This window comes from Neocloeon triangulifer, unplaced genomic scaffold, assembly GCF_031216515.1.
Source record: "Neocloeon triangulifer isolate White Clay Creek 2 clone unplaced genomic scaffold, ASM3121651v1 ptg000002l, whole genome shotgun sequence".
In the NCBI taxonomy this organism is placed as follows: Eukaryota; Metazoa; Arthropoda; class Insecta; order Ephemeroptera; family Baetidae; genus Neocloeon; species Neocloeon triangulifer.
Genome location: NW_026775545.1, coordinates 5,417,426 through 5,440,979, shown reverse-complemented (window position 1 = coordinate 5,440,979; position 23,554 = coordinate 5,417,426). Strand labels below are relative to the sequence as shown.

The 23,554-nt window shown below is 36.4% G+C and overlaps 1 protein-coding gene across 1 annotated transcript in view; it reads left to right on the top strand.

The window, feature by feature from the left end:
* LOC132205302 (nuclear pore complex protein Nup88) overlaps nt 1-23,554 on the top strand; it is a 68,588-nt gene that overhangs the window by 37,915 nt on the left and 7,119 nt on the right. The window contains exon 2 of the mRNA XM_059634271.1: nt 6,945-7,114. Within this exon, the coding sequence (XP_059490254.1) occupies nt 6,945-7,114 (170 nt within the window). The remainder of the gene's footprint in view (nt 1-6,944; nt 7,115-23,554) is intronic.

Genomic DNA, 23,554 nt, shown 5'->3' with positions numbered 1-23,554 from the left:
AACCTCCAAGATAGTAACTCATGTTACTTAATTCGTCTGCTTTGCCTTTCTGTCGTGGCGAAAATTGTCTCGTCGCTATTACATGTAACACTCTCGCTCTCTCTCTCGCAATGGAAATTACGCGCACCATGCGGCGCAATTAATCACTCGGGGGCGAGGGCCAGAGGTGAAAATTAGGAATCGCTCCCCTCCCTGTCGTCGGCTGCGGAGAGACATTAAAACTAGAGAGACTTTGAATGTTTTGCCTAGACGCTAATGAAGCAATAATTCAATATTTGCGTCAAATGTTAATTTGGCTGCTGGTAGATTTGCAGCGGCGACCGCAGGCGGCAATAAATTGCGCGCCAAACTTTTGTTGACCGCCACCTTGCTCGGCCGACCACTTTAAATTTACTTTAATATAGGCCGTGGCCCGTAAATTCTCGCGGCCATCGCCGTATAATTTCTTGCATAATTTAGTTCATTAGCAGGCAAGGAAGGTTTCACTATTAACACCCGTTCCGCGCGCGCTCCTCCACATAATTCTAAGGTGTTGGTAATTAATAAACGATATATATGGTATGTGTGTGTGCAGAGGGGCTGCGAGCAAAGGCATATTATTCGAACGCTCTAATGTTTAGCTCAGTCATCCATTATACGCGCGTGGCCGCAAATTACCGGAGTTGTGCGAGCCGAGAAGAAGCTGCGGTGGATACGGTGTATCGCCGCCGCAGCAGCTCTTCTCTCGCTCTTATAAATGTGCAGCGCCAGCCAACCAACGAGCAGAAACCCTCTTTCGAAAAACCTCTTCTTTCCAGCGCTAATTCCTCCGAGAGTTATTATTAATTCCCACCGTGCATTCAAGCCAAAGCCTCCTCTGCATTGTCGAAATGTTATTAATTTTCGGCCAGAATCATTGGACCCAGCATGCAAGAAGTCCATATTTGCATATTTTATCAATATTATATCTTGATAATGTAATTTTTCAAATAATGTCAATTACAATTTTAATTTAGACGAATTTTGATTTTCTTTTAAATATTTAAAATGTTTGTATCCCACAATTTAATTATATATGTGTAAACAGGTTGAAATTCATTATAAATTACATAAAATTTTACCAAGTTTACTTATTTTTTTTTTTTTACAGAATCCATATTTTTTATGTACACATTCAGACAAATAAATATGTTGTTGTTTGGATCGTCTTTTGAATTCTTAAGGATTGCTTTTTTAAAAATCAAAAGTTTTGTAGAAATAAGTTTAAGTTAAAAATATTAAAATGGATAAATTCTTCATTAAAATTAAATTGTATTTTAATTTAGATTTTCTAGTATTTCTTAATTGTTATTAATTATTTAAAATATCAGAAATATCTCATGTTATATTATTTATGACAATTTAAATAAATTTATATGGCAATTTATTGTAAAAAGTTAAAATTATGAAAGAACACAATTTTTATATTTAAATCCTGTGACTCAATTACATCAAATAATATAAAAAATGTTAATGCCATGGTCATGAAAATGTGTTAATTGTTTGTCTGTAGTAATTTAATAAATCCTGTACATTTATTCAAATTTATTTGACAATATGATCAAATTACTATATTTTGAAATTAAATACGAAAAATTCTCTTCCCAATTGTCTCTCCTCACTTTTGCACATCCGTCGTTTGATAGAAATGAATGACATTGTAATAAATTTTCATAAGGGTCGTGCGCCTTCCTCCCTCGCTTTCGCTGCTGATAAATAACGAACGCCAGGAGAGACAGAGAGAAAGCGAGGTCGCGATTCGATATTAAAAATAATGCTTTGTTTCGACTCTGCTCACGGAATTACGATTGTTTCTTTCTTGCCTCCACTCAGCCCCGCACGCTTGACTTGTTGTAAATCAATTTTATCAGCGACTCATCTCGCAGATTCTGCGAAACAGACTCGCGACTAAAATATACACAATATGGATAAAATGAACCGGAGGTTTCATTTGTTTGCCGGTGCTGCTGCCTTTGACGAACCGATGCCGTCGATGTACAAACACAGGCAGAGAAAACAGATCTTTGGATTTGGATTTATGTGCACAGAAATGAAAGTCATGAATCATGAAAAAATATTAAAGTATTCCACACAATTCAACTATTAACATCAAATTGAATTCCATCTTTATTTATCAATTTAAAGAAATAATTGATCTTCAGTAATGAAAATTAATCATTCCGAAATTATAGTGCTTTAAGCCTTCAATTATTTCAGGATTAGACAAGTTGAAATTAATTTTTAAGTAAACGAATCATCATTAATCATAAATGAATAAATTTGACTCGATATTTTTTGTTAATAATTCAAAATCAACACATAAAATTTAAATTACATACTTAAAGGTAATAAACACTATGCATTTTTTACTAGTTATTATTTAATTAGAAATATGGGAAACAAATTTGCAACATTAACATGCAGAAAAAATGTTTCAAGTCTGGAAATCGATTTCAACATGCGCATCGCTGTACCGCCGGCATTCTTCCGCTCTTCATCTTATAAATATTGAATCAGGTTCGCCAATTGATTAAAAAAGTTGGATATTTCTGTTTCGGCGGCTAATCCATATTTCTCCGCTTAACAGGCTTAAATAACGCAGAGGGGGCGGAATGAAGCGAGGCCCCTTTCCCGGCAGACAAACTTTCTTTCTTCTCTTCCAGCAGTTAATGTTATTGGCAATTTGCTCATGCAGAAACAATCAAGAAATCAATCTCCCGCCGGTTGTTATGCTAATTCTCAATATGACTCCGTTCCCAGAGGGATTTGTTTCTCCGAGAGAAGAAAAAAACGCTGAGCGTGAAAAAAATAATACAAAACTTGTGCGCTCGGTTCATCCCATCGGGCAATAAAAAATATTTCAACGCATAAATTCGATATTAAGAAGGAGAGAAAGTTGGGCAGTAAAAAAGTTTTTCCAATTTGAATTAATTACAAGAACAAAAACGGAAGCAATCAAAGTCTGCCGTACAGCCGTGCACTTTTTTCTGTTTTTCCTTCCGTCATTAGCAATATTTTTCCGGAGGTGTGATTAAGCCTCAATCAATAATCGGCATCTCCGAGTGGCGCCTTTTTAATATGCAGATGAGCACAAAAAAGCGGCCGCATAAAGTAACAGGGGCGTATAATATCGAAACCCTCCCTTACTTTTCTTATATTATTTTTAAACTATCCCCATTCCGAAGCAATTTGCATACTGAAAAGAGCCGCCGCGCTCTTCTATAGCTATTAATAAAAATTGGTAAGGGTTGTTCCTTCTTTTTTTCTCTCTTTCCCCTGTATCGCAACCTACCTTCATTTTCATCTTTTTTTTCCCGAGCGCGCGGAATTTCGCCGGCGAAATTGATGGTCGAGTATTATGGCTGGATATTAGGCGGCGTGCTGCAAATTGAATGCCGTTGCGCCGCGCTGGATACTGGAGGCGGAAAATTGACCAGGAAATAATAACACTTGAGTGCCACGCGAAAGGAGGGCGCAAAAAAATAATACCTTGAAGTGGCCTGTGGCGCTTCAGAGGGTGAAAAATGTGTCCCTTCCAGAAATAATACGAATAAGTTGCTGTTAAAAAAGGCGGGACTCTTCTGAAATTAAAAATCAGGAGCATTGCATTAAATTGTCTTTTTAAATTCCTATTTCAAAAGAAATTTAAATATCTAGAATAAAAATTTTCTGCTTGTTTTGCAATAAAATTTATTGAATTTTAACAGCTTAAAATTTATAAAATTGAATTGGTAAAATTCCTTTTGGTAAAAAATATCTTTGATAATTTAATCATCTGTGTTCGCTTTCAAATGAAGATTAAAATTGTCTGCGGGTATTTTGCAAGTAATTTAAATATTTTGCTGAAATTTCATTATTTTTGTTCATATAGAATAAAAATTTAATGAGACCTGATTTTGCTTAATCTGTCCCATTGTGTTTTTACTACTTGTAAAAATCATACCGAAATAATCGTTTCATTAAAATATTAAACAAAGAATTACTATTTTTTCCTTTTTTTTATCCTGGCCATTCTAGAACAATGTTTTTGCTAGTGGTGGTAACTTTTTTTTCTAACAATTCAAGTATTTTCCTCCCAACATTTGATAATTTTTCAATAATGTAAATTTTATGTAACAAATTATTCCGATAAAAAAAAAAAAAAAAAAAATAACAGAGAATTTCTACGAACATGTGTCAGCAACCTGGCTAAATTTCGAGTTTGTTGGGCAAAACGCGTCATCAGGCAGCAATGTTGTTCCCTCTCGCTCTTTTATTCCCTTTTTATTTGCTGCTCTGCTGGCAATGGATTCCTCCAATTTGTTACCAGATTGTAATTTATAGGATCATTTTTCGCCGCGCGGATGCGTGGATGGCGCGCGCGAATTGAAGAAAAACCGCGCGTTTCCTTTTCGCTCGAAAGCGCGCCGCTGCTCTTTTGCTCATTACACCGTTTCATTAAACGTGAAAAATGGCCGTCATTTTTAAAATTAAGCGAAACCCATAGCGCGCGGGGGAGGCAAAACTGCTGCCGCGGTGCTATTTTAAATTGAACCATCAACCTAATCCGGAGTATTGCTTAATTTAAATGGACCGCGCCATAAATTATTGATATTAAGCGGCGCAAATCTATCTCCGCTGAAAATAATCCGGAGATAAATAAAAAGAGAATAAGAAACGCCACCCCTGCTTCTCTCCAGTCGTATATATATATAAAAAGCGGGTGGTTTACGATTTGAAAAATAAAAAGTGGGGTCTTTGCCAAAATGGCATGTTTACGGCGGAGGAAAGCGAATTTGTAATTTTACTCGGGAATTTTTACGCTAATTATTCCCGTCGGGGCCGAGTAAGAAAAGGGTTGTTATTGGACAGGAATTGCCACGTTTCGCGACTGCATGGCTAATTAAAAAATAACCGGCCCGGGACGTAATTAGATTTTTCTTTGTAAGCCAAGCGAATTAAATTTTTCCGCGTTTTTATTGCGGCGCGAATAAACTCGCCGTTTTTATGTCTTGTATCAGCCGGGATAAATTGGATTTAATTATGCATCCGTGTAAAATCTAATTTTCATGAGAGGCACCCCCACTTGCCCTCCATTCTCACACCGTCTGGCTTGCAGTCGTCTCTCTTAAACCAGGGAAGAAAGTCCATCACTCTCTCAAAAACGTCCTGTAAATTTTTGATGGACTTTATTCTATTATAAACTAAAATTACAATTTTGTATCAGAATTTTTAGCTGAAAAAATTGTTTTTAGTTTTAATTTAGTAAGAATAAATGAAAATTATAAATAGATGTTTTTTATTTAAATTAAATGATAATATCGCATTTAATATATTATTTTTTTTACTTAGTTCTAATTGTTCTAATTATATGGATTACACATTATTGATACCTCGTAAGTAAACCAAACTCAATTTAACACCAAAATTCATGTAAAAATATTAATATTGGCCTACGGTTAACCAGGATAATGATGAAATTCTAAGAAAATTGAAATAGATGTTGGTTGCAAGGATATTGATAATAATTTTTTTTAAATATCTACAAAAATAACTATACTGTATTGTATCAAGCGCAAATACTTGACGCCATCCATTAAACAATTATTATTTAGTGCCTGTAATATTAAATTTGATAAAAATAAAACAAGAAATGTCATGGTATAGTAATTCTAAAGAAATTTTGGCTCGCAAATAAAATTTTTCCTTTATAATTACGAAATTCAGCAAAAAAAAATTTCGTCTCACTTTTTTGTTCATAACTTTCCAGTGGGCATGCAGACGTTGATAGAAACTTTGTGTTTGCGCATGCAGGGTGGAGGCAGCCGTGATTAAATTACAGATTTAATTCAAAAGTAAGTGCGCGCCCGGGTCTCATTTAAAAGCTGCGAGTCAACGAGGCTTGCAGTGCGCGAAATTTTCGCGTATAATAACTAACGACAATTGCGCTCTGCAGGTTGTTTCCTTTGTGCCCGGCGGAATTTTTGTTTCCGACATTACAAAAAAATGGTAATTAAATATTTATGCGGGTCATTATCAAAAAGATGAAAGAGAGGAGAAGCAAGCGCAGAGTGGTAATAAAAAAAAATGCAACTGGAGAGACAGAGAGAGAGTGAGCTCTGATAAAAAGACAGCAGTTTATTATAGAAATGTCATGAAGGTAGAAATCAGATGGCGTGAAATCAGCAGCTCCTGCTGCCAGTCCGCCCGCCTGTTTTATTTATTTTTCATGCATACAAGACTAATTTCACGGGCGTGCCCACCTCAAATAACATTTCCCGTTGAAAGCTTTTCCTCCTTTCTCTTTGTCGAGTGAAAAAAAAAATACATAACAGCGCGTAATTGAAAGACGGGAAGGCACAAAATGGCAGCCGTCTGCACATTGTTTTGCAATCTCGGTCTAATAAATTAATTTGTGTATATTCGGCCGTGGGAAACGGCCACTTGCGCCCGCTGCTGCTGCTTGAGATTAATTATTATTATATCGAGCTAATCCGAGCCTTGTGTTTGATGCACGTATAATCACATTCGTCCGGTGCGATTAATACCGAGAGCTCGCAGAAATTTGGATTAGACGCCAAATTTGCATGCGACCCTCGCCATCGTGACCCTCAGATTGCTCGACTTCACCTCATTTTTCAGGGCGTTGAAGATTTTAATAGCAGTTGCTTGAAAAATAAATACAAATTAATCATAAATTCAACAAACAATTTAATTTAATGGAGAGAGAAAAGAAGAAAATCAACGATTTTTTTATTTCCATTTTTCTCTCTTTCTTGGTTTCAGATACCGAAATGACCATATTTGAAAGAAAAAAATTATTTTGCAGAAAAATTACAGGAAATTCAACTCAAACCCAAGTTTTCCACTTAAATTTTAAATTTCAATCATTTATTAATTTTCTTGTGGAAAATTTCACATTGACTATAATTTACATTTTTTTTCAGGTGCTTGAGCTGACATCCATTCCCGACTTCACCGTAGACCGGTTGTTGGTCAATGACACGTGCACCTACCTGGCACTGGTTGGCGCCCGGATGGCGTCCATCGTCAACTTGCCTGGACGTTGGGGCTCCTCTGGGCTGTTTGTCGCCGGGGAAGACTCTGTTTTGTGCAAGTAAGTGAAATTTTTCAGAATTTTTTTTTTATGCAAAAATCTTTTCAACTCAGCAGTCCACCAAATTTTTTATTTTTATTCTTAATCTTTTTTGATAATTTTTCTAATTAGTTAAAGAAGAATTTGGAAAATTTAAACCTTTTTAAATCTACGAATTTGTAATTTGTGACTCATTTAGCCAAGTATCACGCATAAAATAAAACGTGTGCTGGTGCCTTTCCCGAGAGGGATATACAATTAAAAATAAAAAAGTCTGACCTGAGGAAAATACGATTTTTCCATCTCTCGGAAAATGAAAATCTAAAACTTTACAAGAAATTTCCTCTTTTCTTGAGCACTTCAGTTTCCTTATTTAATACCAAGTGTGCAGGCCTCTCATACTTATTGTTAAACTCGGTTTTATTTTTCTCGTTTCTTAAAGAAATACTCATTTCTGCGACACACATCCGGCTTTTTGCGATTCGTCGCCCTCCGAGAACCGCGAGACGTGTGTATGCAATTATTTAAAAGCAAGCGCTCTTAAGAATCAACTACGACTCTCGGCTGGTGGCCTGAGAGACCAACTTTTGTCGCTCCTCGCGCGACAATTGAAAGCTTTTAATCATTAAAAAATTGCAGCGTGGCGAATTTCTTCTCCTGCGCCGTCGACAAAACACTGCTCACTTTGGCGTTGCTTGTGTTTTTTCCTGCAACTCCCACAGGACACGCTGGATGAGGAGCAGAAAAAAGCAACGCTCTGAGGGGGGTGGAGGAAATTTTTAAAAAATAACACCGGAGCAGTGTACAATATTTTTCTTATTCTTTTCGAGGGCAGGAAAGATTAAAAAAGGAAGAAAATGAACCCCGCGGCCGCTCTATAAGTGATTGTTGCGGATTAAAAGCGAAACGTCGTTAAGTCTGGCAGGAATTCCGCCGAGGACCCGAACGCTCTTATTCATTTTGCGCGGGTGTGTGAGAAGAAGAAGCTCGAAGGAGGACAATGGCACGCGCAGAGCACCGCTGGGCTTTCTTTTATTCTTCTCGCAAGACGTTTTTTTTTTTATATTTTCGCACCAGCTCGACTTCTTTTCTTTGTTGCACCCGCGATGTCCGACGACGAGCACTCATCAAAATTAAAAAATTAAAATCGGGGTTGCTTCAATACTGAATAATGCACGCAGGGTCATGAACTTGTAAACTTTGAAATTCGCAGATCACAAGCGGTCAGAAACACTTTTTAATAAATTATTATTGCTTATTGTTAATCATTCTTTGCAGTACATAAGAAATTTTCAAATTGATCATCGATCAATTTTTTATTTCAAGCTTTGATACGTACAAGTAATGAGGTATTTTACCGTTAATAAAAAAAATCCGAATTAAATTCTTAAATTCAATAAATTTTTATATTGATTTCATACTTTTGCATTATTAATTTCATTTCCTTTTTAAATTAAATAGAATAGCAAACAAAAAAGCTATCGTTTCAGAGCAAAATCAAAATAACATTATTTTTCACTATGCATGGAAATCAATATTAATATTTCATTTAAATGCTATTAAAATTAATTAGAAATTATTTGATAGTAAAACGAAAAGTGGCTATTTCATTAATTTGGGCCCAAAAAATTATATTTCCAGATAAATTGTTTTAAAATTGAATATTAAACTATTCCCTAGAATCTCCAGATAGTGATTATCTTGATTCATGTTTAATTCGAAAATTTAATTTTTTTACCTACAAACGGGGTAGTGAGCGCTGTTTTTCATTATTTTTGAATAATCGTGGCGCACGTGAGGATTCGAATGGAGGCGGATGACGAATAATTTAATGTTGATCCGCGTCTGCTGTCGACGCGCGGTCGGACGGGCAATTTTTCGCGTTCCATCCACTTGATCCGGGGCATTAGGCGCGGGCGGGTGGGTGCGCATTTTAAAAATAACGCTTCCACCTTTCATCCCCCTGAAAATGAAGTCTTACGCAAGAATGATATTAGTCTATTAATAATGATGAGGCGGGATTAACAGACATCATAACAAATGCCGGCGCATACATCTCGCCGCCGCCGGTGCTCCTCAGCACCAGATGATTAATAAAAGCTACTTTTGCCCGCCGCCATGAGAAATGATGTAGTTTTTAATATTTGATAAGCTTTTTCGCTTTCCACCCATCCGTTCATTATTTCCAGCGGCTGCTTCAACCGCCGTCCGGCGCTTAAGTGCAAATTTGCGCCGCGCTCTCCGACGAAAAATATTAAAAAGGGGCCGCCTCCATTTTTCAAGAGGTGCAAATCCTCTCTAAATATATACAAAGACGGTCTCTACCCCAAAGTCTAGAGATTTTTGTAAACCAAGTGACATTATAAATTATTTATTAAGTAATTATTAATGATATATTTTATCTTTTGACAAATTTACATAATTTTTGGTAACTATTTATTATTTAATTATATTTTATATACGTATTTTTAATTTAAGTTATTATTATTTAAATTATTTGTAATTGTATTTGTTTTTTAATTAGAATGTAGATAATTTTATTTGATCTTTATCATAATTAATCAAATGTTTTTGTCACTGCTATTATTTTCCAGGAGTAACAAATTATCATTAATACGACGTAACATATTTGAGTCAGACTTTTCAAACAAAACATTTTTTTGAGATAATTAAGCAATAGAATTATAGAACTATTATTATTAAATTAAATTATTTTTAAATATTGGTATGAGTAAAAAATGTTGAAATTTTTGTTCTTGTGGCCAATTGTCATCATTTTGGGATGCGTTTTAAGACTGAGTAAAGTTTAAAAGTTTTCGCGCGGATTACAAATGAATTTGACGACGCAGATCTTTCTGGCGTTCTCGCCGTGGTGACTTAAGATGGTCGTGGACTCATTAAGTCGCCGCGGCGCACACAACGATTGTGCGCGAATAAAAGAAGCTTGCATGAAGAAGAGAGCAGTTTTATATTACGAGGAGGAGACAACTTTATAAAGTGCGAAGAAGGAATAAAAGAGCCTTCCTGTATGTATGTGACTGAGTCTGTGTTTTAAGAAAAGATTACGCCTACAAGTACTGAATATTAATGAGCAATAAAACTAAAGCCGGCAATTATGCGCCGAGAAAGAGCAAAAGCGCTGGTCCGTGTTCTTCTGCCGGCGTCATCACGTTCAAACAGCCAAAGAGAATTATCTTCGGTCGCGCGGATTTTGAGAGTTGCGCCAGCGTACGTTTTATTGCCGCTGCATGCAAATTGCAAAGCTGATTTAACTTCAAATCCTGTCTAATGGTCTTTTATATTTTGCCCTCTTGCTACAATATCGATGGAAAAATTAATTTTGAATTTATTTATTTAAACTGGGTTTTCAGCTTGCAGTATTTTTTTTTTTCATTTAATGGTTCAATATAAAAATAATAATTAACTCTTGAGTTTAAATTAATTTCACTGGTGATATTTTTTCTTTAACCAAATTAATTGTAAAATAAATTCACAGGTTAGATTCAGAGATAGATAGACAATTAAATTTCATCATTCTTGTTGCGCGGGTTGCGTTTCAATAAACTCTCACTTAGTTTCTAAAAGCAACTGCAAACTTGCTGATCTTTGAATCTCGCCACTTCAAAAAACTGTAACATGAATTCTGACAATTGATAAGTGCATATTGTGCAGTCATCCTTGTTAGAGATTAAAAATTAAAAGATATTTGGATATTGTGGAATTTATGATGTAAAATGACCAGAGTTTCTGAGCACAAAATTTTTCAGGTGCTCAAATTAATTTGCTCCTGCTCCTGCTCACTTCTAAAGTGCTCCCTAATTTCTGCTCCTGCTCCTGCTCACCTCAGGAGTGCTCACCTACATCTGCTCGCGAGCATGCTCCCTCTTGGGGTGCTCGCGAGCAGATGCTCGTGAGCATGCTCACTGAAGGAGTGCTCAATGCTGCTCCGAGCAAATTTTGCTCCTGCGATTTGCTCCCGAGCAGTGTCATGCTCATGTTTGATATGAAAATTCGGCATGTAGGTTTTTAATTAATTCTGAAAGAATATTTATTAAGCCGATATAATTTAGCAAAAGTCAAAGACATCAATTTGATACCAAATTAAGACCATATATGAAAAATTTAATATAAATTAAAATAATAAAATTGTTCCCATAAAATGATTTAATTATTATTTAAAAAGACGAATTGTTGCCAGGAGCACATAAATATGAAGCAGGAGATTGAGTTCTTTTTAAATTATGTACAGCGGAAAAGACACAAGAGGACTGAAGGTTTGCCAGGAGCACATAAGGTGCAGCAGGTTGAACTCAGGGCTGAAAGGGGTGTAGGCGGAGCGTCAGAGCATAGGGATAATGCATTGCGATTATAAAGCGTCCTCCACTGGTTTTTGTTGATCTCACAGTGTAGAGTATAGATTTAGTATGAAATTCTGTTATTGTAGTTAAAATTTTTAAAGCAAATGTGAGCAGAAGGAGCATCTCGAGCATATTTAGTAAATTTTGCTCCTGCTCCGGCTCACCTCTAAAAAGTGCTCCCTATTTTCTGCTCCTGCTCCTGCTCACCTCAGGAGTGCTCCCCTACATCTGCTCGCGAGCATGCTCCCTTTTGGGGTGCTCGCAAGCATTTGCTCGCGAGCATGCTCACTACAGGAGTGCTCAATGGTGCTCGCGAGCAAAATTTTGCTCAATCTTGCTCGCGAGCAGCTCATGCTCAGAAACCCTGAAAATGACTACTAATTATTTCTCCACACAAAATAGGAGCTTGTTACAATTTCCTAAATAATTTCGTAGACCTATAAATTAGTAGGATTTGTAGACGGCATTTATAAAACAATTTAAATCCAGCTGTTTAGTGTCGTTGTATTTTCCGGAGCGGGCTGAACGACGAAATAGTGGCGTCTAATAAGCCCGCACATTAGTCTTGAACAAGTAGTGCATCTTTCGAGGAATTAGGAAAGACGCCCGGCCATAAAATTGTAGCGAAATTATCCAAACGTGTGCGAACTCCCGACTTTCGCTTGCGTTGGGGCGGCTTTAATAAATTCGTGCATGTTGCCGCGGATATAATAAAGCGAGAGGGTTGGTTTGGTACTGCGAAAACGGCAATAAATAAATTTTAAGAAGCAAAGATTGCCTCCTTGGCAAGAAGTTAGTTAGTTAGTTTATCCTGCTGCGGTGGTGCGAGCAGCGTCTTGCACGTCGGACTGATTAAGGGAGCGTGTAGCGCGGAAACACGACGAGCTGCACACACGAACAATAAGAAAGTACAAAACGATGTACCATACATATTTGCCCTTTCTCTCGTACTTCCCAGTCAAGGAGATTCGCAATCCCTTCGGGCGAATGTTGTGGTCAGCCGAGGCACTGCTTTGCTCTCACTCTTTAGTTTTATGGCATTTTGTTCTCTCATTGAAAATGTCTTGCATTTATTTTAACCCACAATTAACTCCCAGCTTTGAGGATTGATTTCCTTTCCCTATTCATCTTAAAGAAAAAAAAATTATTTCGGCCTAGTTTTCAAGGGTCTTAATTTAAGTGTAAATTTAAATAATAAATCAACGATATTAAAATCTCAGCTGGGGTAAAAAGCCACTTTGATTCTATTTAGATCTCTTTAAAGTTCATTCGGACAAAGGATCTTTCCGGATTATTTCATTCCAATTCAAAATAAGTGCGATTATGAAAAGACTTGATTTTTTTTATGTGTCTGATACTTTTTGTTGATATTTTTACATATTTTTGTTACCAAAATTTAATTTTTTGATTGCTTTACTCTGCTTGGCAATAGTTGGTACAAGTTCATCAGCAGACAGCAACTTGTTGTGCTAGTAATTTGTTACTATGAAAAAGAAAGAAGTAATATTTAAATTGAAGTGGTTTTTTTTTGTGATAATCAGTTTCATCACCAATTTTTTAGTAGAAAAAATTGTAAATTACACGTGTATTTTAATTTAATTTTCTCTTTTGCCTCCCAAAAGAGATTTTAGTGACGTTGTTTCCCTTTTAAACGACTTTGCCTGATTATTTTAATTAATTTTGGGTATTAAAGCTTTGTGATGGAAAAAGATTTTTTCACTAGTCTATTTAACAGGGTTTTATTTATTAAATTTTGCAATAATTAATTTTTATAAGCATACTTGAGATTGAGGACAAACAAGATCCATAGATTTATTGTTCAATTTTAGATTACTCAGATGTCATAGGTCAACAGCTAATATTTTTATTAATGATTTTAATCTATAGTAATAAATGCTATTGTTAATCTGAATGGAAATGAAGATTCGGGCTTTTCCTCGTTGCAAAAAATTGTTTTTTATTCAAAAACAAACGGCTCTACCAGTTTCGGTCACGGTCTGCGACCCTATTTCATGAGCAAACGCGCTGCTCGCTGACTAATACAAGAATCAGCGAGCAGCGCGTTTGCTCATGAAATAGGGTCGCAGACCGTGACCGAAACTGGTAGAGCCGTTTGTTTTTGAATAAAAAACAATTTTTTGCAACGAGGAAAAGCCCGAATCTTCATTTCCATTATCATCTCCTCGAGTGTCAACTTCTTCAAACAAGTTAATCTGAATGTTTTATTTTTTTAATATTTGATAAACTAATAAAATGCTAATTCATTTCATTTAATGTAAAAATACGTTAAAAGTAAAGAAAAAATTTAATTAAAAAATAATAATATTTTACAAAATATTATTTTAAAAAATGTATGTAAAAAACTTTTAATTGTTACAATTTATTTCAATAAACAAATTTTACGCTTTGCGCAGTGTTAAGTTTAATATTTTCCCATTTACGACACCAAAGCTAATGGCTTGCCCAAACTTGAAGTTTCATTGCCAAATCCAAGCTGAAGCGCAGTGAACCAAAAGTGAACGAGCTCTTTGTGAAAGCGGAGCTTTTTGGGGCGACCAAAGCAGTGCATGAAAAATTGGCAGCGCATCAATAGCACAAATCAAAGCGATTGCGACGGCCGCTCACTCAATTTAATTGGAAAGCTCGCCGGCTGTAATCAAACGAGATGGCGCACGCGGATGAATAAAAAACCGAGCACTCGGCGCGGGGACAAACGGCATGTGTCATTGTCAAAGGCCCGGCGCTCGCCTTTGCATTATTAATCCGCAATCACGGACTGCCCGAGCCAATTTGTTTTATTGTGCCATTTATTTATTCGGCCGCGGATAAATAGGAGATGCCCTTCTAAATTATTCCCTCTGCTCGCTGCCAACGGGCCGATTTTTCATTTTTATATGCGGCGGGTAATTTGCGAGTGGCCTTTGATTTTGTGATTCCGAGCGCGGTTTTTGCAATTGGCTCGTCAACGAACCCCTTACTGTACAGAATTTTAGGTTTTACATCTATTTTTTCAACAGTCAATCACTGCTGATTTGCATGAAACAATTCTAAATATAATAATTAAACAATTTAATATTAGAAAAATATAAATAATTTCAGAATAACAATAATTCATATTTTTTTAATTGAACTATAATATAAAAAATTAGATCTTGGTTTATTTTTGCCAGAAATTAATTTGATTTCAAAAATTTATTTGAATTATTAACATATTTTATCCTTGCTATCATTCGACTTTATTAAGAGCTTCTGTGAGTGTCGATGCCTCAGGTCTTGTCATCTGTGGAGCAGAAATCGACGGCGGCGGGTCTGCAAAATTAATTAATTCTAAATACACGCGATATAATATTGAAGTGACATGACCCGGGGCCAGAATATCCATTTTGGTGCGATCGAGGTGCATGCAGTTAAGGGAAAACCACACGATTCGATGAAGGGTTAACCTCCCCGTGCTCGAACGGTTCAACACACAATCCGACTCGAGCCCTGCGACGCCCACACATTATTATTTAGCAAAATATCCTCACCTAAGCTGATACTAGCACGGATTATTTTTGATAAGTAGCTAATTAAGTGCCCTTTTCATTGTTACCTTATTAAATGAAATAAAAATTTTTGTTTAGTTAAAGAAAAGTTCATTATTTTCCAATTTTTTAAGAAATATGAGGGGAGGAGATTAATACTGAGATTTAATCAGTTTCGTGCTTGATTTTCAAATGAAATTTGTAGAATCTTTTATTGAAAAGGTTGTAAGATTTTGAAAACAATCAAAATTATTAATATAGGTAAAAGAGATCATGAAAATGTGTTGAGAAAGATTATAAATAAATCCAGGGTAGTGGACTGTAGTCGCATTTATCATTTTTTATTAGAAAGACACAATTCTCAAATTAATTCCTTTATTTTTCACTGAACAAAAAATTGATAACATCCATTGCATTTATTTGTAGTCAACTATTATTGATGTTTTGAAAGTTCCTGAAAAAATTCGTCATTATATTTTTATTTTTCAGACGGATACAAAAACAAACTATAATTATATTAAATATGCGAGTTTTGAAAAATTTTCAATTTCCGTCAGCTGTGAGCTCTAGAGGTAGTCAACCCTCTCATCTCATCGCCACCGATATTGTCGCCGCAGTGCCCGCACACACATGAATGTGCGGGCGAAGAGATCGAAAGGGTCGACATCACCTCAAGGTGTTCATCAAACTATTGATTAGAGTGAGAGCTCGGTCTGGTGGTTCGGACGGCCTTACCTCGAAGGATTATTGTCATTATCGCATCATCGCTGCTACAATTAGGAAAATAGCCGAGCGCTCACCTGAGGTTTCAGGCCCCATATTTAGACGCCAGATTACGCCCGATTCGCCAAAGATCGCCGGAGGTTTGCGGCTGCCACCGAATAAGGCCTGATCAGATACATTAAGGAGGGCTGCCCTCCCTCCCTCCCTCCCTCCCTCGCTCGCCCGTGTTGCCGGGGTGCTAATTAAACTATTTCACATCAACAGGCGCCGCTTACAGGAACCGCACTCTGTCCCCGGGGCTGATACGCTCTCGTGTCCTTTCCGGATTAGGCCAGAGATTGTCGCGACCGGCCGACATCAGACGCAGACCAGATTGCTTTCAAGTGGGTGGGGATTATCGAGAATTGCCTTGTGCCCCGCAACCCTGCTCAATCTCCTTATCCAACGTTGATTTGCATTTGAGGATTTGCAATGGAACGCAAATTTTGAATCAAGATTAGGTAATTTAATTTGTAGAAAACTGAACTGTTATATTTTCATCCAAGATTAAGTTTGAAAATATGATATTAATTGGTAAACAGGGGCAATAATTTTCTGAATGATAAGGCTTATTTTATTGCCATAGAAATTACAATTTTTTCATATTGTTAGAGACAAGATAAGAAATTGAAATTTCTTGTGTCCGTGCTCAAGTGAGGAATATATGAAAAATATGAAATAAGGAATTTATATTAGAAAAAAAATAGCAACGTTCTGAGTCAGTCAACAGCTATTTTTCCAGAAATTTACAAATCTAAAAACAAACAAAAATTAAAAACTTTTATTTTATTTTTCAAGCTCAAGATTTTTAAATATTTAAAGTACGGAAGTGATTGTAACTTAGAAAAAAACATAATTAAAAAATTAATGGACTTAAGAGTTTTTCTATTTGTTAATATTGATCAAATTAATTCCCACGTTTGTTACAAATAAAGAGAGATTAATTCTTTGGAATTTCATGTATTAATGTTTTGGAAATTTTAAAATAAATCAGATCAGCTAGAAAATATTTTGCTTCAATTTTACAGGAAATATATTTTATTTCGATAATTGTGGACCACCACTGGCCATTGTCATGTTGGCGAAGCTGAAGCGTCTGTTAGACACCATTACTTCTATTCAGAATGAGATTCAGCGTACATGTTTGTCGCAATAGGACGCGGTGCGTTTAATTAAGCCGCCGTGCTTTGCAGAAAAGCCCGGGCGCATAAATACTTTCGGCCGCGCTAATGCCGGGCGGCGCGCACATTTTTGCAAATTCCTTCTCGCATTCGTAAGCACGCAGAAAACACGCGGCGGAATAATTTGCGTCCGTGTTTCTCGCGATTGTTGTTCAAGTGAAAGGGTATTATGCGGGACGTGCACTTGTAAATAGGGCCGCGCGCACGACGGAGTCGTAAATGAACAGCCAGCGGCCAAATCCCTTCCTCCTTCAGCCCTGTAAGACCCCGCTAAGCCACCAACTCTTTCGCTCCTCTGCAGAATGAATAATATTTATTGCTGGAGATCTCCTTCGCACATTTCCTGTGACTCAAAAAATATATTATTATTTTACTTTACAATTTTCTTGTATTTCTTTATTAAACTTTATGATTTTTTAATAATTTTTCTTTAATGTAAATTCAAGTGAACCAGATTTACCATTTACCAGCATTAACCTTCTTATGAATGTACTTACTTATGATTTGACGATCCTCATTTTATATTCATTATCAAGTAAAAAATATATCCATATAATATTATTTTTTCGAAAAACAGGAAAACAATCAGTAATTTGTCATAAATAAAAAAATTGAAATTAAGATAAAATATAAAATTAAATAAAAAGTAAACTTACATTGTCAAAATAAATATTTTAAATTTGGCTTCTTAAAGTTTTGTACTAATTATTTTCAAATTCAATTTTATAAATTGACATTCATGTTGTATAATTCTTTTGAACATTATTTTTTTTATGTTATTTAGAGGTAAAATGTTAATTTGATCCTCTTATTTCTAACCTAGAAACTAATCCGTTATTTAAAAGCACAACTTTTGAAAAAATTTTCGTTAAATAATTTTCATTATTTTTTTTTCGTGATGAACGTTTGGCCGCTCACTCGACCGAGTCGGTGGGTCAGATTTTATTGTTATAGAGAGAAGGCAAGTCGTTTCCAGTAATTAGAAATATGGCTGGGGTCGGATTAAATGGAGTGAACGGTCTGCGAGCGCGGTGACGATGGCACATTTTTTCCTCACGCGCGCGCGACTTTTCTTCTTGCCGGGCAAATTAACGGCCGTCGGACGGTTTTTAGTGCGCGCCATTACAAGTTGCGTTCACCCGATGAAAGCCAAAAGAGGTATAAATTATGACGCAGCGTAAGCGTTTTAAAATCAACCGTCTGATGCACGATAACTGCCCGGACAAGAATGAATTAGAGCCTTATCTTGGCACACCGCGAGGAAATTATCGTCCCACTCAGTGAAATAGGAAAAGTTTCAACGCTAAATCACTCTCATCGAGATCATTTTAAAGACCCCCTGCAGTAATTTTATTTCTTTTTTAAGAAATTTGTAGGGGAATCAAAAATATTTGATAATATGATACACGAAATGAAAATTTTGAACCGTAGCTTCACAATTTTAAAATTCCTAGCGCTTAAGGAAATAGAATGGTTGCAAAATTTAGATCCGATTACTTAAAAAGCAACAAAATAGAATAAAAAAGCATTGAAAAAATAAAATTAAATATGGTAATGGAACCATTCTATCTATTACCCCTTGTACAGAACTGGTACATCAAAGGTGCAGAACTGGTGTGGAACTGATGCAGATCAGCTGGACCGGTCCTGCACCATTTCTGTACCATTTTTGCACGAGACCTGCACTAATTCTCAATCTGAAATAATTGATTTAACAAAGCTTTAAAATCCTGATTTTGATCTATCCAGAATAAAAAATATTATTTCAAAAGCACACCAAACAAATTTATTAAAATGCTGGAACCTTAAGATATAACAGTTTTCTCGAAAGAGTACCACTTTTGAACAGATGGCGGCGCTGCGAATGCTGATTTTTCCCAAGTTTGTACTCGACTTTTTGGAGATCTGCAGCAAAATTAGTGTCCGCAGCACCGTATTCTTGTTCAAAAGTGGTACATTTTTAGAAAGCTGATGTATATCTTCAGGTTCAAACGCTCTTCACGCGTGAATGAGGATTTCTTGCAATTGCTGTTTGGAATTTTTACGTGTTTCAGAAGATACTCTTTAAATTCTTCATAATTTTAATTTTAAGTGTGTCTTTAAATTTTTATTATTATTTAAATTTGAGAATCAGGTGAGATTTATTTTTATGTTACCTCGATCGGGAATTTATCACGTCAGAATTCCGAGAGTTGAAAACGAGGGGTTGGCTCCTGACTGCTTCTTCTTCTTCTTCTTGATGGGGATAAAAATTATTATGTAAACTCGGTGCTTAGCGGCGCGGCATTTTTATCTTCTTCCCCTGTCACTTGATAATTTTCTCCTTCGCTCTCCGTTCAAGGGAACAATTTCATTATTTTTTTAATCACCGCGCGTCCAAAAGTCATCTCACTGGGGAGTCGCCGAGCGACGCGCATAAAAAATTACGAAACATTAAAAGCGGAGGAAAAGTCTGCGCGGAAAATTTCAATCAAGCGGCTCGGCGAATAATCAATGTCCTCGGCGTGCTATTACTTAAGAGGCCCGTTTCAATTTCGGCCCCCGACTCCTCCTCCCTCGCGGATGACTTCTTTTCCTCCTCCTTATGCAAATTTATTATTTTCGTTCCGATGAGACATTAAAAATTAATGTTGTAAAACTTTCTTTCTTTCTCTCTCTCCGTTCGGGGATTTAATTTATGCAAGGAACTCTTTGTCTCTCTTTTTTGCTGGTGCCGCCGCCGTCGTCGTCGTCGTCGTCGTCGCCGCTCTGAAGAGGAATCGACTTAATGAAAGGGAATGTCGTAAAAATTAATTGCTGGAGCGCCTGCCTCCAATTGAGTGCTGCAACCCGCTGAACACGCCTGTTCATCGGGTAAACAAAGTGATGAGACATAAATTTGCAGAGAAAACTAAAGATATACTTACTTGTATTATGATATGAAAATTTAAAAAATAAAAATTTCAATTCAGTTAATTGAAAATTGAGAATTTCATTACTTTAATGACGTCTATTAACTGATTAAAGATTACTTTAATGAATAAAGCAATATTCCTACTTTGCGTTTCAAACTTGAGATGAAGTAACATATTTCAATAATTCAGATAAATTGTTGCTTTTTAATTATTTAAAATGCCAATGACAAAAAAAAGAAGTTAAAAATATATATGGATTATTTAATTATGGCACATGATTTGACTAGCTTCTAGACCTTTCTTTCTAAGAAAATGTATTAACCGATTCTTGCAATTTTCCATTTTTATTTCAATTTCACCTCTGGATTTAGAAACCATTCCGCAAATTGTCTCATTTTTCTGCTCATTAGCATAAAGCGATCGTATAAAGCGAGGGCAATAATTTCTTCCGGGGACACATAACACACACATATTACGGCTACACACACACGGCGGCAATAATTTCATCGCGCCGCCGTTTATTACGTTATTACTGCACTCGCGGCTTGGCAGAGGAGAGGAAGGCACATTGTCGTCTGCGTGTTAAATCTTGAGGCTTTACATGCAGATAGGGGTAATAAATTTTATAGGTTCTGTTTTCTTCTTCTCTGCACATGCAAATAGCCGAAATTTGAAATCATAAGAGGCGTCTTAAGCCCCCCGGTGCCTTGGCGAGATTCGTAGAATGGCGTGGCTGCGGAAAGGATTTTACTTTTCGGCCCATAAATCTCCAGAGTTATTTTTTCGCCCGGCGCGCAAACATGAAAATTGTGTTAACTTAATGATTCTGCTAATTCTGCTAAGAGCCCCGCGCTACTTCTTATTTATAAATTTTAAGACCGGCGCGGCTCTCGCGAGAGAAACTCGTCGTGTTTGTTTCCCCAGCACACCAGCAGATATGACAATTATATTATTACGTTCGCCCAACTTTGCCACTTCATTATTATTTAAGTCGACACCCGCATTAGCAGGTGCGGAAAGCCGCCTGGATTTCTATCTCTTGAAATTGTAATTAGCTTGCTCGACCAACTGCGTTAAAATTCTCGCTCTTTGCATCTGCCCCCAGTTTATTTTTAAACTCTTAGCATTTACCATTTATAATGTAATTCTTTTTTATTTGAAAAACTTCAGCTTGTGCTACATCATTTTTAAATGCAGAGTTCAATGATAATTTGATTTTTATGCTTGAAATTTCAATCAATTTTTTGTATTCTTAAAGAGAACTTAATTAGAAATAAGTTCTTTACAATCTTGTAAAATGTAACAATGGGCCAGAAATTTATTTATTTTGAAATAATAAATCAATTTTAAAACAAATTTCCACGTTTCATGTTTTCATAATTTCAAATAAATTTCATGGAAAAACAAATAAATTTGGCACAATTTGACTCTTTTTTTAATTTTCTGATTGGGAAAAAGAACAATTTTATTTTTATTTTTTAAATTCGTTCTTACCAATGTGATGTCAATAACATAACTGAAAACTAGTACGGATTTGCTGAAACACCATATTTTTCTTTTCAATTGAATAATTAGAGCAAAATCCATTTTTTTTAATGTCATAAAAAAATTGTTGGTCTTATTGAAATTTAAAATGATGTTTCAATCATTCCATATTTAAACTCTAATTTTTATTCCATTATCTAGGGTTTTTTTAATAAATCATGAAAGTCAGTCTATGAAATAATTGCATTTTTCATTAACTGAAATAATAAGTTTTCTGATTTCCATTTTTGTTTGTTAGGAGTTTTCTTTTATTTTCTTGCCTCAATTTTTGTGGACACCTGCCGCTTCTCAAGTGCGGAAAGAGAATTTTGTGACGCGTCGTAAAAAGTTTGCTTCTAAGCGAGTTAAAAATTCACGAGGTGCCGCCAGTCGAAATATTGCGGATTCTCCTTCGGGCGCAGTTTGGTTTGAGTTTTGGGACCAATTGTTTGTCAATGTCTCGCGAAATCTTATTTATTTTACAAAGCGCCGCTGCATCCGCCTAGTGTGCGTCGTGGGATCCATTGGCCCGAGAAAAGGAATAAAAAAGAGCACAAATAAAGAAAGAAAGGAAGAAACAAGCGAGTTGCAGAGAGCAAAGCGACACACGTAATTACACTGCAAGAAATTACAAAGTAAAATTGCCGGTGCGAAATTTGCATATTCGCCAAGAATAAGTAGTGAAATTTATAAAAGCCGGTGGCCGGTCGACGAAAATGTATGCAAAGAAGGCAACTTTATACTCTTTGCTGGTGCGTATAAATTTCCGTGCACTTTGTGCTTTGCCGAAAGTAAGGAGCGTTGATCGTCGGCACAAACTGACCCCGGGGAATATTATTTCCAAATGGGAGAAAGACGATACTCGGCGAGACAAAAGTGGAAGGACCTTTTTCGGAAATTCCCCTGCGATGTATGCAACATTGACACATTCATACGTACACACAGGCGAGAAGGCTGCGGATATTTTTTATTTCGCCCGCCCGCTCTCCTACCTACTTATTCCGCAGCGTGTGTGTTCGTTCGTTCGTCTGCTTACAAAGTATGGCCATGAATACTTGAAAATCCAGCGAATTCTAAAACAGCTCGCGCGCGCCCGCTGCGGTAAGAGCATGCAAATTTATAGCCGGGGATAAGGTGGAGCAGAAAAATGGAATTCGCCGCCGAGCCGCTCGTTTAATGATCAGCGCAAGACGATACCTACCTTAAATGTATGCAACTTTCATGCAACCAAGAACACTTTTGCGTCTGAAAATTCGCCCAACTTCACGCGTTTGTGAGCCAAAATACTTCTAGAAGACTGTTTCAATGTCAAAAGAAGAAATGCACACAATTAAAGAAGTTTGGATAAAAAAAATTACACGACAAATGTAATTTTGAAGAAAAAATAATAATTCATTTGAAAAATAAATTCTAGTGAGGAAAAATTTCTCAAATGGGACTAAAATGTGCTAGTAATACTTGTGCATATCTTTAATTTGTTAGAGATAAAAATTGAATATAAAAAATTCCTATTTTTAATTTCACTGTTTGGATGAAAATTCACTTCTTTTGCCTGTTTTCTCCCTTTTTTTTTTGAGAATTTGCATCTTTAAAAGTAAACGCCCGCTGAAACTACTAAAAACCTTTATTTATTTCTGATAATAATTGTGGGCATTTTTTTTAACATCATTTTTTTGTAAAAGCAATTTCTTAAATTTTCTCCTCTCTTTTCTGATAGTCTCTAGATGGGCATAATTTGCGCCCACTAAATTGTGGCGGCAAAATAAAAACAAACCCAGCAGGTCGTTTTCTTGAATGGCCGCAGCTAAAAGAAGCCGGGTCGGGTCGGAAATAGGAAGATTCATTCGGAGCTCGGCAATTATCCAATTGGGAGAGGTAAGCGTGATTACATCGCGATATCCAGTGGAGACAAATATCATAAACATCGGAGAATTACAAGTCCCGCGCCGCGCCGGCTGCTAATGCGTTTACCACGCCGAGGGGAATTGCGCCGAAATCCGACCCTGCCCTGCAAATAAGGCAGAGGTGCGACTTTCTCGAACTTGCCAACGCGAGATATCGGGCCGAATTTGCAGGGCAGCGATTATGCGCGAAATCGGATGAGCTGCAGTTAATTTTTAGTGCCGTTCCTGCGGCAAAAGGCGGCGGTGGTGCGAGTTAATGTCTCGGCCACGGCCCCATAATTATCGTTATAGGTATCTGGTGGGTTGTTTGAGGC